Source organism: Cryptomeria japonica, chromosome 2 (assembly GCF_030272615.1).
Source record: "Cryptomeria japonica chromosome 2, Sugi_1.0, whole genome shotgun sequence".
NCBI classification, from domain to species: Eukaryota; Viridiplantae; Streptophyta; class Pinopsida; order Cupressales; family Cupressaceae; genus Cryptomeria; species Cryptomeria japonica.
Window position 1 is genome coordinate 435,658,095 of NC_081406.1, and position 16,747 is coordinate 435,674,841.

Genomic DNA, 16,747 nt, shown 5'->3' on the forward strand with positions numbered 1-16,747 from the left:
CAATGGAAGACGTTTTTCCACCATGAAATTAAGGCGCAAAAGTGAGTTGTCTCGATGGGAGGCATTTTTCCACTGAGCAATAAAGGTGAAAATGGACTTTGTCCCGATGGAGTATGATTTTCCACTCCATTTTTGATCAAAAGGAGTTGATTTAATGATGAACATGGTCTCAGTTCTAATGAGGTGTTTTTTCCCCCTCATGGACTAAACTTACAAGTGTTTTTTGGGAAAATCCCAATGCATCAGGAAACGCCACTGAGGTCTCCCGATGGAAGTCATTTTTCCACTAGGCCTACAAGAGCAAATTGACAAAGTTTATGTGTCTTGATGGGGTTCAAATTTCCACTCCATCAAATGGTAATCAAATCAAACAAAAATTTCAAGGACAATGAGTCTTGATGAGGGTCGTATTTCCACTTGAGGCCAAATTACAAAGGAAGGGCCAAATCAATTCAAATTTCCACCGAGTGAAGGAATGGACAAAGATAATGCAAATGTTTTAGGAACTGATCTGTCCTTATGATGATCGGTTTCCCACTAAGGTTGAAATAAAGTTTATCCCATAGGTGTTTGATTCAATATTTGTTTGTTTTGCAGGCGGGCTATGAGGAAGGGAAGCATGTCGATCAAGGCTTGAGGTGAAGGAGGATGCAGCTTGCAGGGATACCAAGGGATCAACACTTCAAAGTAACAAATGATGAATTATTGGCTCCAAGATGACTCTACATGCATATTGCAAGGACAATATCACAAATGTGAATGAGAAAGATCAACATTTCAAGGATGGGAAGAGGACTTCAAGACAAGGATTTCCAAAGGCAATGATGTGGACTAGATCAAACATGAAGAAGACTTCACCTTGATGGTGAACAAATGAAGGGAAGCAAGTTCAAGACATGAGTGCCAGGGATTCCACATTTTGAAGTAGGAATTGCATTAAGGAATGTCAAAGTCGGAGAACGTTAAGGAGGAAATAGTTCAAGGAGTTCCCTAACATAAGGATGAAATGCCAAGTATCACAAGGAATTCCAAACATCATGAAGAATGTTCAAGGCAAATTGATTAAGTCTACAAGGCAAGTTGAGGTTGCATTCTAGTCACCATTTGTCCAATCAAAAGGGTACCAAGTTAGCATTCATTCAAGGATGGAATGAGTGACACGTGGCGCTACATCAAATATTACCTACCCTCGTCTCTCATTGGTCAATGTAATGGTGGTTGTAACAAACCCTAATTAGGGTTTCTATCTATCGATCTTGGCCATTGATTGTGAATCAATCTGAGCCATTCATTTTAATGGGATCTTAGGCTCAATTCTCTCATTTTTTGCTAAGGCAGTTAGGAATTAGAAGTTAGAGTAGAGTAGATTAGAATAGGAGAAGAAGAAATTGTTGCGAAGACTTGTAAATGAATATACTCTTTTCATTTAAGATATGGTGAAATGTGTTGTTTTAACAAGTTGCATGGTTTCTACTTCTCATTTTCTTTAATGTTGATTAGATGAATGGAAGATTTAGTGGGTGCTTAATGGTGAAATTCGCATATCTATACTACTAGCATTTGTTGGTAACAACAATGTAGGAAAGCTGAGAGGGGGGGGGGGTGAATCAGCTTTCACCATACTTAAACAAATTAACCTCAACTTAAGATCTGATCAAGAATAGTAATAACAAAGATAACCACCACATCAACAACACACATAACACAAATTTTTGACGTGGAAAACCCGGTCAAGGGAAAAACCACGGTGGGAATCTACCCACAATATGATAATACTCTGCAATAGTATGTGTAAATATTACAATGGGGAATGCACATGCATTTAGGCACACTGCCTAGAGCTCATTGCTCAAAAACAACAATGGGCTACAACCCTGGGAAGGCTCACTACCTTAAAAAGATCGGACACCAATCCAGATTACATGAATTGAAAGAATAGCATCTCCAAATGCCTTATCACAATTCTAGTTAAGCACACTGTCTACTCTGCAACACTCTTCTCTTCTCTTCTTCACACTTCCAAAAGATCATTTGGCTTGTTCACACATACAACACTCTCAAAGAATGCAGACACACATTTTACATGATTATCACTCTTATTTATACAAATCATCAACCTTAATTTCAAGGTTGGCTCAACTCATAAGACATAATTACAAAATTACATCATACGATACATATATCAATATGCGGACCAATACAATGTCGGCAAGGACATAGCATGGACCTACATCAAAACCTCAAACACGCAACACCACCGAATATCTTGCCAACATCATCCGCAACACGCAAGAACAATCGGGTTGGCTAGAAGGTCTTATAACACGAAGAATACCACATGACCAATAAAATCTTCAATAGCGTGCACAACGTTCAATGCGGACCAATAACACAAATAGAACACGATTTGGAAACACCAACAAGCAACGTGACATCCTCCACAACAACTCAGATTACTAGAATCATCATCATCTCCCTCCCGGAGCTCAAGAATACCAACATAACTTATTGACAAACTGAAAGATACGCTTGTGAAGTTTCAAATCATGAACGTCCCAAACACTCTCCAAAATCCGCTCAACATAATGAATCAATTCCAGAGCAATACAAGCCTCTAGCAACTGGCATAAGTTTTTCCCTTCCCATTCTGTTTTCAATGATTTTTGTTTTTGGTGTTTTTCTAATTTTTTTGTGTTTTGGATGATTTGCTTGTATTTTTGCAAGGGTTTAATGAATGTTAAGATAAAGAAATTGCTGATAAGAAAGTAGATAAACATATAAGCAAATAGAGGACAATATAGATACTTATTATCAAGTAAATGGCTGATGTACATACCCCAAATTGTATACATAAGTCTGATACAAGTCTGGGACAACAAATTCAACCTTTTTCAGCTTAAACTCAGTTCCAAAAACAAGTATTATACATAAGTCTGATACAAGTATTATTTAATCAGCATCACTTTATTTTATTTAAATAAAGTATTAAAGTAATAACTTTAATATTTCATTTTTTTATTTTTGAATCCATCACTTGGTCTCCCAATTGAGAAACCGAAATTGCTATCCATACTAGGATGATGCCTGAGCGTGGCGGCCCCCCACTGCCAGTCAACTCCTACAAAATAGGGGCCTTCTCTAAAAAATGGGAATTGCAACCAAAACCTCCAGAATGATTCTTGGGGTCCCCAGTTGCGTCTTGGTAAACTCCTAGTCACTCCCTAAAAATGGGTCACCCTCCTAAAATTTAGGAGACTGCCTCAAACTGTCCAAAATGGCTTATAAAGCCGCTGCATAGCTCCACAAGCCTCGATATGGGTCTCCTTTCCACTCCACTGGTGTACAAAAACTTGATGATAGGCCAATCCTTGCTCAACTGCCTTTCACATAGGGAGGGGACATTACATTCTTCAGCAAGAAAATGGAAGAATATGCAAGCATCCATTTTAAACACTCAACAATGACGAGCAAATTAGATTTATTACAAGAGCAAAATAGCCTAAACTTCACAAATTTGAATCCAAGGGTTTGAAGCTATCTCTTTCCTTTCCAAACGCACTCTAAGCTTTCCAAAATGCAAATCCAAGAATAGTTTCCAAGTGCAAGTCTTTCTCCCAAAGCTCAAGAACACACTCTTAGGGTCTCAAAAATACACTCTAATCTCTTCTCCTCTCTCAATAATGATAACTATAGAAAGATGATAAGTAAGGAAAACCCTAAAGTTAATCTTCTCCAAGAGTTAAAACCCTACAAGTTGCCTGAAAAACATTAATTTAAGAACTTTTTTCAATTAATAAAATTATTTCCTCTCCGAGTGCTTAGGCTGAAAAGGGGGACACCACAATATATCTCACTGAATAATTGTATATTTAGCACATGAAATAATGATTTTTAAATCATTTGTAGAATCAAGATGCTTACACAAGGAAGCATGATTTTATCATATTTACTCATCAATAAATTAATAACATGGGATTACTGAAATTAATGTGAGTTTAATAAACAATTATGAAACAATAATTGAATTCCTGTCATCCAAGTAATTGATCAGAGCCTAATGTTTGATTGCTTCCAGATAGTTCCTTGCACACTGAATTGATTCTGGAGGTGTAACCAACCATGTGATTAGCCTATGTTTATTAAACCAGAATAAATTCATAACTAGAGCTGGTAAATTTTACTAAAGGTAACACGTTTTTTTTGGACCTTGATTTATTCGTGGCATTCTTTGTGAGGGGGAAGTGGCCACAACAATAACATTGGAATTCTTATGTCTGATCTGCATCTTTTTGCTGCCCTTACCACAATTATCAAGAGTAACCAAGCTATTGATAAGACCATCGTTGAGAAAGGTTTTACTGATCCTTTGCTGGAAAAATATTTTGACAACCTTGTTGATTTTATCCATCGGCAGCCAGAGGCCCTTAAAAGATGCATGGTGTATGGCTAGCAAGCTCCAACTCTATCATTTGGAATTTGCAGTTATAGAAGCTGCAGCCCTTAGGCAACACAACCAAAGAAGGCTTGCTAAGATCCGGATTGTGCAGGGTTATCTCAAGGGACATGCTGTGGATTCTGAGAGTTGGTAGAGGTCACCATGAGAGAAGCTGCATGTGGCAAATGCAATTTGTATTTCCCAAGCTACTATGCCTGTGACTCCAGCTTGGCAGGACTGTCATTAGGAGGAAAGATCTCAAACCTGGCTTGATGCCTCCCTCCGCTTTCTCATTAAGGGCAACTATGAAAGCTACGTTCGTGGTGTGTATGCACGATAATTTTATTAAAAAGATTTCTGATTCTTCCCAGGTTGAAATAGTTTTTTACTCTCTGAGACACAGACTGCAGATGTTAATTGTCAGTATAGAATGTCTGAGTCTTGAATATATACTATGCAAAAGCAGTTTTCATAATTCTAAGTTTTTTTTTGGCTAAGAGCTGGAATTGATTCCATATCGGTAAGTTTTTTGGATTCCAATGCTTGGGCAATAATATGTGTAATCTTCTTATCAATACATGCCTTCTTTTGGATTCCATGTTGACATGTGTGATAATTATTATATTGAAAATTAATATTTATTATATGTTGCACTAATGCTATCTTTTTGCCTGTGTGTGAAATCTTTCTTTTTCATGTTTTTATAATTTACATGGTGTCTGATATCATGTCTAAGTCTATGTCTTTTAAGTTTTATAAAATATGGCTGTTTCTTAGTTCCATTTTCTGGTTTGATTTTATTCTTGCAGAAAACCATTGATTCCATCATCATCTCCTGGAAACTTAATCCCGGATAAGATAAAAGGTCAGGGAAAGTGTTATAAAGATAAATGCTATGAAGAGATCAGAAAGTCTGTTGAGACTCGCTTTGACAAATTGCTCTCTAAGGTGCTCTAAGAATTTTTTTATAAGAAAATCTACAAGCTGCAATTGTAGATGGCCATGCTTTTTTAAGAAGTTTCAATGTTCCGTTTTTGCCCTCTCTCTAATCTTTGCAGAGTCTGCTCTTTATGAAATAAAATGTCCATTTCATTGCAGCTTGTGTTTGAGGACTTGAAGGCTGCACTGGAAGAGGCACACATGGTATGGTTTTTTATTTTTGTTCATTTAAAAAAAAAAATTCACAGTGAGCTTACTGCAGACAAATTAGTGTCAAATGGAACCTTTAATTGAATTAGGACTGCCCAATGTATTGCAATGGTCAAATTCATGACCGACTGCTATGAAATACTTTCTAGCATCAATTTTACAACGTTTCATGTAGTTTTTAACATGGGACTTCTACATGTAAGATGTAAATAATATCACAGTATATGATTGATTGCTAAGCAGGTGATGAAGCCTGAGTTTTCATTAAATTTATTATATTTTGGTCAACATGGATAAAACATAATCAACTTAATCTTGTTTCTCGCTCATCTTTTCCTTGTCATTAGCAAAATAAATGATCAATCTTTACTTTGAGTGATTTACAAGCATACAGAAAATGAACAACTAATGCTAGATGAGAAAGCACTTACGATAATTTAAAATCAAGGTTTTCCGGTTTCCCCTACCCATTTACAAGAATCCGTGCTAACCATGTCTTTTTCAGTATTACATGCTATTGCAGAAGGATATTTTCCTAGTTGATCTAGGTGGTAGATTTAGTAGTGAGCTAGTAAGCTTGTGAAGAGATTCCAGTATATTTTCTTTTGGATCATATTTAACTATTTTCTCATTAGCTCTGAGTGTCTGTGGTTAAAAGAATGGATTCTCATAAAAGAGAGATTGCTTGAGTTGTTTCATCTCAGCCTTCTAGTTCATTGCATTGAGCCTTATATTTTGATGGTACTGACATCTATGTGGACGGGCATGATCACAGCTTGAAGAAGTTATACAACTTGATGTGATATTTCTAATTATTAAGTTTTTCAATTATGATTTTGGCAGGTTTAAATTTAAAATGAACTTTGACACTGGCTTTCAGATGTTATTGGAATAACATTCAGGCATTGGGGATTTTGTTATAAATCAACTTGACATTTTAGAATTTTTTTTAGAATTGCTAGTGATCATTAATTCCATGAGGACATCTTCTTTCAGATTGCAGAGGAGCTAGCTGATATATATGACTTTGTCGCACCGTGTTTTCCTCCAAGGTGAGTCTGGATTTATTTTATTTTCTAATTCTTTTGAGTACCCTTTTCCTAAATTCATTTAGCTCTATTTTGTATTTCACTGCTTCTCATATTGTTTTTGTTTGTTCTATGCATGCTTTTAATGAGACCATTATTTAGGACATATTGAAACCCTCCTTTTAACATATATGTTTATTCATATATTCACAAGTTAGAAGAATTGGACAAGTGTTTGAATCATATGTAGATAACTTGATTTCCATCTAATTTTGGTTTTAAATTTTTTCTATTTTTTGTGAATTTCAGTTTGTCTTGAATGAGTGAATGCATTTATATCAGTAACTAATGATATCTATTAGCCTTTGGGAGAAAGGCAAGCAAACATGGAAGAAAAAATCAGAAAATGGAGAGACACAGGCTTACTGTGCTATCCTTTATTCAACCAGAAAATTAAATGTGTATATATATATAAAGTGAGAGAGATGACTAATCAATTGCCAACTAAATGAGAGAGACGACCGTCAAATGTACCCTCCTTTATTACTAATTTCTTTGAAGCATATTGTTGTGTTCCAATTTTGTGTATTTATTTTCTATGCCAATGGAAATTCATAGATCAATTTCACGTGAATATTTATTACAATTACATGAACTATTCAAACACTTTTCCTTGTTTGTTAAAAATGAAAGCATGGTAGTTTTATACCTCAGTTTAATTAGATAGGGTTTGTAAGACATATTGGCCACTTGCTTGAGATGGATAATGTATTACTGCAATACTCTTTTCCTTGTTTAGCAATCGAATAAAATAGAAATTAAGTTATATGTGCTTGGTATGTATATGAATAATTGGATTATTGACCAGTTTGAGCACAAAATATACATATAGGATGCCTTTAATGTAATTATAAGTTGAGAGCTTCCTTAAACTGCATCACATGCGGCTAAAACAACAGCGTTGTATCTGCTTTTGTTGAAGACAAAGTTACCATCTTTTGTTTCTTGCTTACCCACGTTATTGCATGGGCACCTACTTCAAGACTAATGATATATCTTTTCTTTTTCACTTGTTGTCTACCAATCCAACTCAGGCTGGATTAGTTGTAACCAACTAGAAAATTCATTAGAAGCACCAAAGTCATAGAGTTTTCTAGATTTTATCCCAGAAATTTGAAATCAAGGGGAGAAAACGAAAACTTAAAATTCATTTTGGTTTGCAATCAAGTTGCTTTGTAAGACCACATAGTATTTTTTATGAAAAACTTTATAATATATATATATATATATTCAGGGTGCACAAGTAGTGCCCTTGACCAACTAGTGCTTGACACACATGGGAGGTGGCCTTGTTTGTCTTAAAAAATGTTTCCAAAATGATTTTTGAAAATCATTCCAAAGAGAAATTAGGTTCAAAATGCCCATTTAAACCCTCAAAGCAACCTAAAAACACATTTCCAACTTACCTATTATTCCAAACTTACAATTTTTTTTTTTTTTTTCATTGCTCAGGGCTTCTGCTGTTTTTGAGTATTGAAGGATTGTAAATATGTCTTTGATAAGTGCTACGGGTTTTTTTGTCTTACATCAAGGGCATTTATTGTTCTAGGCAGTTTTTTCTCAGTTTTTAAAATTCTAGCTACAAACATCCAAGTTTTTTTAGCGTTTCCCAATTGTTATTTAATTTTTTAAGGTTTTATAGGGTAATATGTTGCATTTTACATTGTTATTTTTGTTATCCTTGTTTTCGTTTTAAGTGCAAACAAGGTAAACCCATTGCAAATTTTTGTTAAATTCGTCCTTTTTTCTCTACGTTTTGGTTTTGGAGGCGTTTTTGTCACCTCATTTGTTTTCGAATACTTGGTATTCAATCTTGAGAATCTCACCTTATTAGTTAAAATTAAAAATTTTAACTTAAAGTGTGCAAAATCGAGTTCTAAATCCGAATTTACACCATTTTTGGTCTTTAGGTGCAAAATTGGATCTTAGACCCGAAATTGCACTTGCTAGTCTTTTTTTGGTGTATTTTGGAATTACAAGTTTGACTTACACCTCTTTGGGCATAATGATGTAAATCGGACTTATAAGTCCGATATACATCATTATAAAGCATGATTTGCATTTAATGCTTGTTAGTGTTTGATTTGATTTTGGTTTCTCCCCTTATTTTTCGATTTGGTCTTTCTTTTCCTCATTTCATTTGAGGTTTGTCATTTTGAGGCACAAGGGTCCCTTTTGAGTGAGGCCGAAGTCATCATCATTTGCGGGTATGTCTTTTGTTTCTTTCTTTCATTTTTCTCAGTCTTTTCTTTAGTTTTTTTGGCTTAGTTCCCTTTTGTTGTTGTGGCATCAGGGTGTATGTCGTGATTCCCACCCTGCCGTCCACATTCCTTTCATATTAAAGCCATTTCGGTGTTAGTCAGGTTTAAGAACCTGTTGTGACGTTTTCACACATCGCCCCATTGCAAATGGGGACCCATGTTTTTGCTCGTTTTGCTCGTTTTCGCTTTGCTTTTTAGGGTTTTGGTTTAGTTTGTCAGTTGTCTGGATTAGGGTCAAGCCTTAGGGTTTTTTCATTTTGACGTTTTCAGGCCAAAATCCAGTCAGTCTTGAGAGCTTTTTGAGCTTCCTTTCGTAGGATGCAATTTTGAATAAAGTGAATTCGCCATAATGGTCTATTTTCAATTGGAATTTTGAATGCATAGTCCTAAATTTGTCTAAGTGTGAATGATGAAATTGTGAATTTTGTCCAATTGAGTAATTTTGACCAAATTTTGAGTTTTTTGATATTTGATCCCGGGCATGGGGAATGATTTGTTTTTGCCTTGTGAAGTGATTAAACTTGTGAAATCATGATATTTTGGCCTGTAGGAGCAAAATCGCTCCTGTCCCTCAGCGAAGGACCGGAGCTCGTTTTCAAAAATCTTACTATCTCTGCAGGATCAAGATGATTTTTCGAATGGAAGTAGTAAAGAAAGACGTGATCTTTCCGTTGAATATAAATTGAAGAATTTCACGAACACAGAAATGCCTCAGGAAGCAAAATCGCTCCTGTCCCTCAGTGAAGGAGCGGAGCTCAAAATCAAATATTGCTTTGTCCTTGCAGGATTTTACCAACTTGATGATTTGGAGAGATCAAAGGAGATGCATTTTATCAATTGAATATAATTTGAAGGCACAAACATGAAGAAAGTGGACCAAATTGCAAAAATCGCTCCTGTCCCTCAGTCAGGGACCAGGGCGAAATTCAGTGATAGCTCCCGTCCCTCTCCCAGGGACCAGAGCGAAATTCTTCATGAGGCATGTTTTGGGCAAAAAGCAAGCGAGTTTAAAGTTTGAGGCAAGCAAGGACGATGTAACGGATTCGTTGAAGACAAAATTGAAGATTGAAGGACACCAAATGAGACCTATATTGGCCTGGGCGCTCCTGTCCCTCACTGAAGGACCAGAGCGATTTTTGTCTTAGATGAATTTCTTGCCAAGTTTGAATGATTTCCAAGCCAAAGATGAATAAGATGGGGCGCAACAAGACCATTGAAGATAATTTTTGAAGATGGCAAAGTGTAGTTGAGCTTGAAAGTACAAATTCGCTCCTGTCCCTCATCAAGGGACCAGGGCAATATCTTAGTTATGTGCCTTTCCTCCAAGTTTAAAACCACTCCAAGTCAAGGTGAAAGGTGGCAAGGACGTTTTGAAGCGTCTCAGTGAAGAACGAAGTATCAAAGGTCGCCAATATTGAAAGAATTACATCAAGTGTCCAAGTTCGCTCCTGTCCCTCAGGCAGGGACCAGAGCGAAATTTTCATAAGGGCCTAGATTTTGAAGGTTTAACAAGCATCAAGTGTCCAAGGGGATCAAAGGGACCTCATTCTACATTATGAAAGTAATTACAAGTTGATGGAAGCAAGCATGAGCCCAGGACATTGAAGTTCGCTCCTGTCCCTCAGGCAGGGACCAGAGCGATATTCACCATAATTGCCAATTCATGCAAAAATCATGCCAAGTCAGGATTATACGAAGTTGCAAAGTATCAAAGGTGTCTTAAGAAAACGTTATGTAAAGGTTTCAAACGTCAAAGGGTCATCAATTGAACCAAGGGACCTATATCGCTCCTGTCCCTGAGTCAGGGACCAGGGCGATTTGCACAAGATCATTCATTTTTCTTCAAAATCATGACAAGGCAAGGATACACAAGATCAAGGACATCATTTAGGAAGCAATGAACAAAGAACAAAGGTTGGAAGATAGCAAATTTTGGCTAGAACTTCAGGATCGCTCCTGTCCCTCACCAAGGGACCAGGGCGATAATCCTCCAAACATCAAATATGCCTCGTAGAAGCCAAGTGAAGTAAAGTGGAATGAAGGGACAACGTCATTACTTGCCATATAATGCAGATTGGTGATTGAACAAGCAAGATTAAGGAGAAACACCAAGATCGCTCCTGTCCCTCACCAAGGGACCAGGGCGATATTAGCTAAATCATGTCAAAGCAAAGTTGCAAGAGGTTTAAAACGTCATTTGGAAGGCGACACAAAAGAAGTGAACGACAAAATGTTACCAATTTGAGCTAGATATGGAAGTTCGCTCCTGTCCCTCACCAAGGGACCAGGGCGATATCCACCTTAGAGGGCATTCATTCACCAAATCAAGTTAGTCAAGTTCGAAATTCCCAGTAAAAATGCCAAATTCAATGTGGAGATGGAGGTTTTAACGTCAAAAGCACAAGAATCAAGACCAAATTGAGATTTCGCTCCTGTCCCTCAGTCAGGGACCAGAGCGTTAGGTTTGCATCTTTCCACCTTTTTTAAAATTCTTGGCGTTAAATCATTTTTGAATTTATTTTAAATGCTAAAATCGACAAAATCAAAAAAAAAAATTCAATTAAAATAGCATTTAAAATTAGCGCATGGGCCTTTATTAATTAATTTTTGCCTTTTAAAAATCGAGTTTATTTAAAATTATAGGCATTAAATTAATTAATTATAAATAAAAATGGGGCGCTTGATTTAAAATTTGTTTCATTTTACAAGGGTCGGCCTTTAAGTTTATTTTAAATTTGCCTTATTCACCAAAGTCGGCCTAGGGTCAATATGAAGGTGAGCGCCTATAAAGGAGGAGTAGTTTATTTCATTTTCACATCATCATTTATCATCTTTTCATATGCGATTTGGAGTATACAAAGGAAGTGCGAAATTATCATTCAAGAGGAGGTGCGAATTGTGTTCAAGGTGCGAGTCTTATCAATAGGAAGGCACAAGCATTATCAAAGGAGTTCGAGTTTCAAGTTAGGCGAACTTGCCAAGGACATTGAAGAACACATCAAAGACTCCAAGGGTGGCGAATTGATAAAGAGGACGTTCCTTATCCTTGAAGATCACGTTGAAGCCATCTAATTTCGATTTTTGCCTAGGCGATTTTCTTGTTTTGCATTCTAGAGTTAGCTCTCAAGAGAGGTATGGCGATATGGATTTATTGTTTTGATTTTGAACGTTGATCGTCATAGCTTAAATTTTGAATTTTGAAATTTTGAATTCCAGTAGCCCAATCGTTTTTTAGGAAATGATAACTCAAAGACTTATCATGATGTTTCCTAAAATTAATTTAATCTATGCTATTCAGTGCAAAATCATGTTACTAATTTTGAAATGTTGTGTAGGCATCAAATGGAGATCTCATCAAGGAAAATCAAGCCGGATCAAGGACGGTCTTCGCCGGGACGATCAAGCCAGGACAGGGGTGACCTCTTTCAATCCAGCGTTCCAAGGCGAGGTACATCATCATCTTGCACATCAAGGACACAAGGAGTTAGAACAAGGGCTCGTTGAAGAAGTAAATAGTTCCAGATGAATTAATTAAAGCAAGCTTCTCAACAACATCAAGTTGAATATCTACCAAGTTACAAGTGTCAAATGAGGTGGCGTCCTAGTCATCATTTCTCCAATCAGTGAGGTCCACCTCAGCATGTCCAGATTCAATGTACTTAACTCATGGAAGGTGGCACAAACTCCGATGTACCTACCCCGGCTATCCATTGGTCGATTTTTCTAGAGGGGACATGTGTCCAAGCAATACAATTTTATCATTGGTCAAGCATTAAATGTTATGTAATGGTTGTAAGAAACCCTAATTAGGGTTTTCATTGTTGAATCTTGGCCATTGATCTTGAATTGATCTAAGCCATCAAATTGTATTGTGGGCACTATATAAGCCCTGACATTTCATTTTGTAAAGAAAGGAGTTGGAAAGCAATTAGAGAGTAGTTAGAAGGTGATTAGCTAGTTGATAGAATAGCAATTAGAGTAGAATAGGAGGACAAGGCAAGAAATTGTTGCCATTGATTGTAAACAAACTCCATTTTCATTGAAGTAATGGTGAAGTGTGTCGTTTCTTGCAATTTGCATGGTTTCTTGTTGAGTCTTCAATCCTAGATGGTAGATGATTAGATGAATGGAGGAAATGTGATTGATTGGTGGTGGAATTCGTATATCCATACTACTAGTAGTTTGTTGATTGCAGACTTGCCTTGTGTAGTCAACTGGAATCATTCAGCTTAAGCTCAATTTCAATTTGTCGCTTCTTCATTGATATGCATCAACTTGATGGTGTCTACGCCAGCGGTGATGATTTGAACATCATAAAGCTTCCCTTAGAAGGTCACACTAGCCTTGTGGAGATGGTCCATTGATGTCAAAACAAGACCTAGTTAGAGTTTCATCAAAAATCAAATCATTGCTCCTACATTCTTAGTATTAGGAGTAGATCTTTTCTTCGCCCTCATCCTTTTTCCATTTTTTCAAATCTAAGCTAGTAAGAGCCTGTGTTCCAGCAAAGCAGATCGGAAGTTCAATCATCAGATGTAAGTCCCCTTGTGATTCCAGCAAATCACATCATATCACCGGAGTTTATCCACACGTAGAGACCCTACTAACCAGAACATTGGAGTCATCCTAACTGATCCTTTATGCGAATCTTCAGCAGTTAGAGACTTTTTTCAAGAGAGGATAAGATGCCTTTAGGTATTTTATTCTGTGTATGATGGTGTACAAAATACACGTCAACAGAACCCGACACACACCAAAGCCCTAAGCTCCGATGTGTGTCGGGTTCAAACTTGACTCACATCTTTATTTTCTTTGTTGTGCCCTTCCATGGTGGATGGCAGGGTTGTGACCTCGCCATGCACTGGAGCATTGCTCCACAATGTGTGTCGGGGCCACGGTCTCGTCACCCACCATTTTATTAACTTTGCTTCCCCCTGCAGTGTTAGTCGGGTTTGTACCCTCGACTTCCACCACATTATTTGTTTAGGTGCAAGTCGGGGATACAAACCCGACTAACACCACAACTTTTTACCTCTTGCCTTTTTCATCAGGTGTATACCGGGGTTATAACCGCAATATGCACCTTCATAGTTTTGATCTTCCTAAGTGCATATCAGGGTTATAAACCCGATATGCACCTCATTTTGAATGTTTGTTTTTCCCTTAGAGTGCAAATCTAACTTATAAGTCTGATATGCACTTTTTGTTTTTTCTCACTATTTCTAGGTGCTAATCGGACTTCTAAGTCCGATTTGCATTGATTGCACACACTTGCAAATTGAGAATATAAACTCAATTTGCGCTCAATTAGAGGTTTTTGTTCTACCCAATGGGATTTCTAAAATCCTTGTAAGGAGGCTAATTGGCTTGATTATGGTGATGATCTTTTTCAATGTTGCAGTGCAATTACTTTCAAATGATGGAGCCTGCACCAAGCAAAAGAACAATGAAGTTCAAAAAGCAAGAGCTTCATCAAGTTTTTCCTCCTTTTGTATCATCCAACATTGACAATATCAGAGATATGGAAATTGGGCATGTAGATCGTGATGAATTCATGACAAGAGTCAGAGAGCCACCAACGTCCTACAAGACACCATCAACAGTGGAATTCATTTGGTTGTGGCATTTCCAATGTCGGCACAAAACCTTGAATTTGTGTTAGCCTTGGCTAACTGGTTTGATCCAGTAGGCAAATCGGTGAAGGATGCAGAGGGAAAAAAGACTCTCATTAGGCTTGATGATGATTTCTTTGATACCATTTTCAAGTGTCCACATATAGATCAATATGCCAACATTGATATACAATCAGCAACGACCTACTATGATAATAACTCAATTAAGTGCAAGCGAAACATCAATGAGAATTGGTTGAAGACTCCTAGGCTTACAATTGCAAGGTGGCTTGAAACTCTTCCTCAGAGCGACTTCATTGAGGAGGTTAATGATCTGATTACTCTTCTTAGTAGGGTAAAAGGGCTCCCAATTTCTAACACTTATCATAAGTGGATGTATCAATACATTCACATCATTAGGCAAAATAAGAAGCAAATTTATTGGGGCAAGCAGATTGCTGGCTCATTGTGTGAGCAATTGACCAAAGTGCCTACCACCTTGAAGTTCTACATGACTTCATATCTTTGTCTATGCAACTGCCTCAATGAGGCATTTTCTAGGTTTATCTACCACAGGTTACATGAGTCATATTCCTGTTTATCAATAGTTCACACAATTGACTCTCAAGGAGAGTTTACATCATTTCAGGAGGGTCAATGATGCTTTCTTCGCCCACTACATGTGTATGTTTGATAAGGATCTTCAGAATAAGAGAGTGTTAGATGAGGCCTTGAATGTGGTAAATCAATATGGATGTATCTTTTTGCAATTTCCTACATTCACATATCTCACAATTGGATGCTTCGATGGTGAACCTTTCATGCTCCTGAGGTATCCATCAGACAAGATCGTTCTCATGGAGATGGCTCGTCAAATGATATCAATACATGAGCGTCAATCAGGGGCTCACAAGGCTGGTCTTAAGTTCTCCTTTACCATTGGGAGATATTCTATCAATTTTGTCTACAAGGCCTGAGCCATGGAAGAGGAAATGAGAAGGTTAACAATGAAATTCTTCAAGGCTAGGAAGCATTTTGATTACAGAGGCATGTAGAATAAAATCAAGAAGAGTTACACTCATGTCCACTGGATTAAAGATGTGTGGATTAATTGTAGAATTGAAGAGGACATCAAGAGACTTGACTACTGTCCTCTAACAGTAGAACAAATTGAAAATTTAGATCAGGATGATGAAGACATCCTAGATCCTATGTATGAAAAGAACAAAGTTGCCAAATCACCTTTGCCTCTTATCCAATGGTCTCAAAAAGAAAATACTTCAATAAGGGCTAGGTTCCAAAACATCCTTGCTAATACCAATGTTTGGTTAACTCAACAAGGTATTCAGGTGAAGTCTTTCTAGATTGGATCTGAGTATGACATTGTAGGGCCTATGGGAAAGACTTCATAATTGAGAACCAAGAACATACATGATACAACGGCCCCAAAGGCTCCAAAGTTCAAGTTCATAGTTGGGAAAGGTAAGAGTCAAGGAGAGTCTTTTGCTCAAGAGACTCAAACCCATGATGGGGATGATGAAGAATTGCTTGAAGGGGATATTGAGTGAGTAGAAGAAGAAGAGACAAGAAAGGAACAAGAAAGAGAATTTAACGAGGAGGAATTACCTGAAATCCCAAGTACTTCCCATTCTCAATAGACACAACAAGGTAGTCTTCCTACGTCACATGATGGTACAGGTACAACACCAATTTCAATTTCTGACATTGTTCCTTTTGGTTCCACCATCTCATTTTTCATCTCAAGCTCCTAATATCCAGGTCATTCCTTCTACAATTACCAATGAGTCCGCTCTTGACACACCTCATGATAACATTGAGAGTGTATTTCTTCCTAATCTGTCTGAAGTTACTTCTTCCATGTTGAAAGATTTTGAAAATCCACTTGCCTTTTTTTTTTTTGGCAAAAGTGGTAAACCACTAATATATATTAATATAATAAGGATTACAAAAACTGGTTCAAAGAGCATACCAGGAGGAAAGAACAACAAGAAAACGTCTGGTTATAGCTTGATATGAATTACAAATCTATCAAGATACATAATATATCTCGAAAAATTAATCATAAAATATCACCTATCTAAGCTATACATTGGCCGAAATCATAATACAATCAACAAGATCACTTCGACAGGAGTCATCCCGATGTTAACTGTTCTAGGGCCAAAACATCTTGACCAACAC

General features: G+C 37.1%; 1 protein-coding gene across 2 annotated transcripts in view; it reads left to right on the top strand.

The window, feature by feature from the left end:
• Window positions 1-16,747, top strand: part of LOC131031580 (exocyst complex component SEC6) — a 269,379-nt gene that overhangs the window by 157,315 nt on the left and 95,317 nt on the right. For both annotated transcript variants that reach the window (XM_057962728.2, XM_057962729.2), the window contains exons 10-12: window positions 5,245-5,383; window positions 5,534-5,578; window positions 6,581-6,636. In XM_057962728.2, the coding sequence (XP_057818711.2) occupies window positions 5,245-5,383; window positions 5,534-5,578; window positions 6,581-6,636 (240 nt within the window). The remainder of the gene's footprint in view (window positions 1-5,244; window positions 5,384-5,533; window positions 5,579-6,580; window positions 6,637-16,747) is intronic.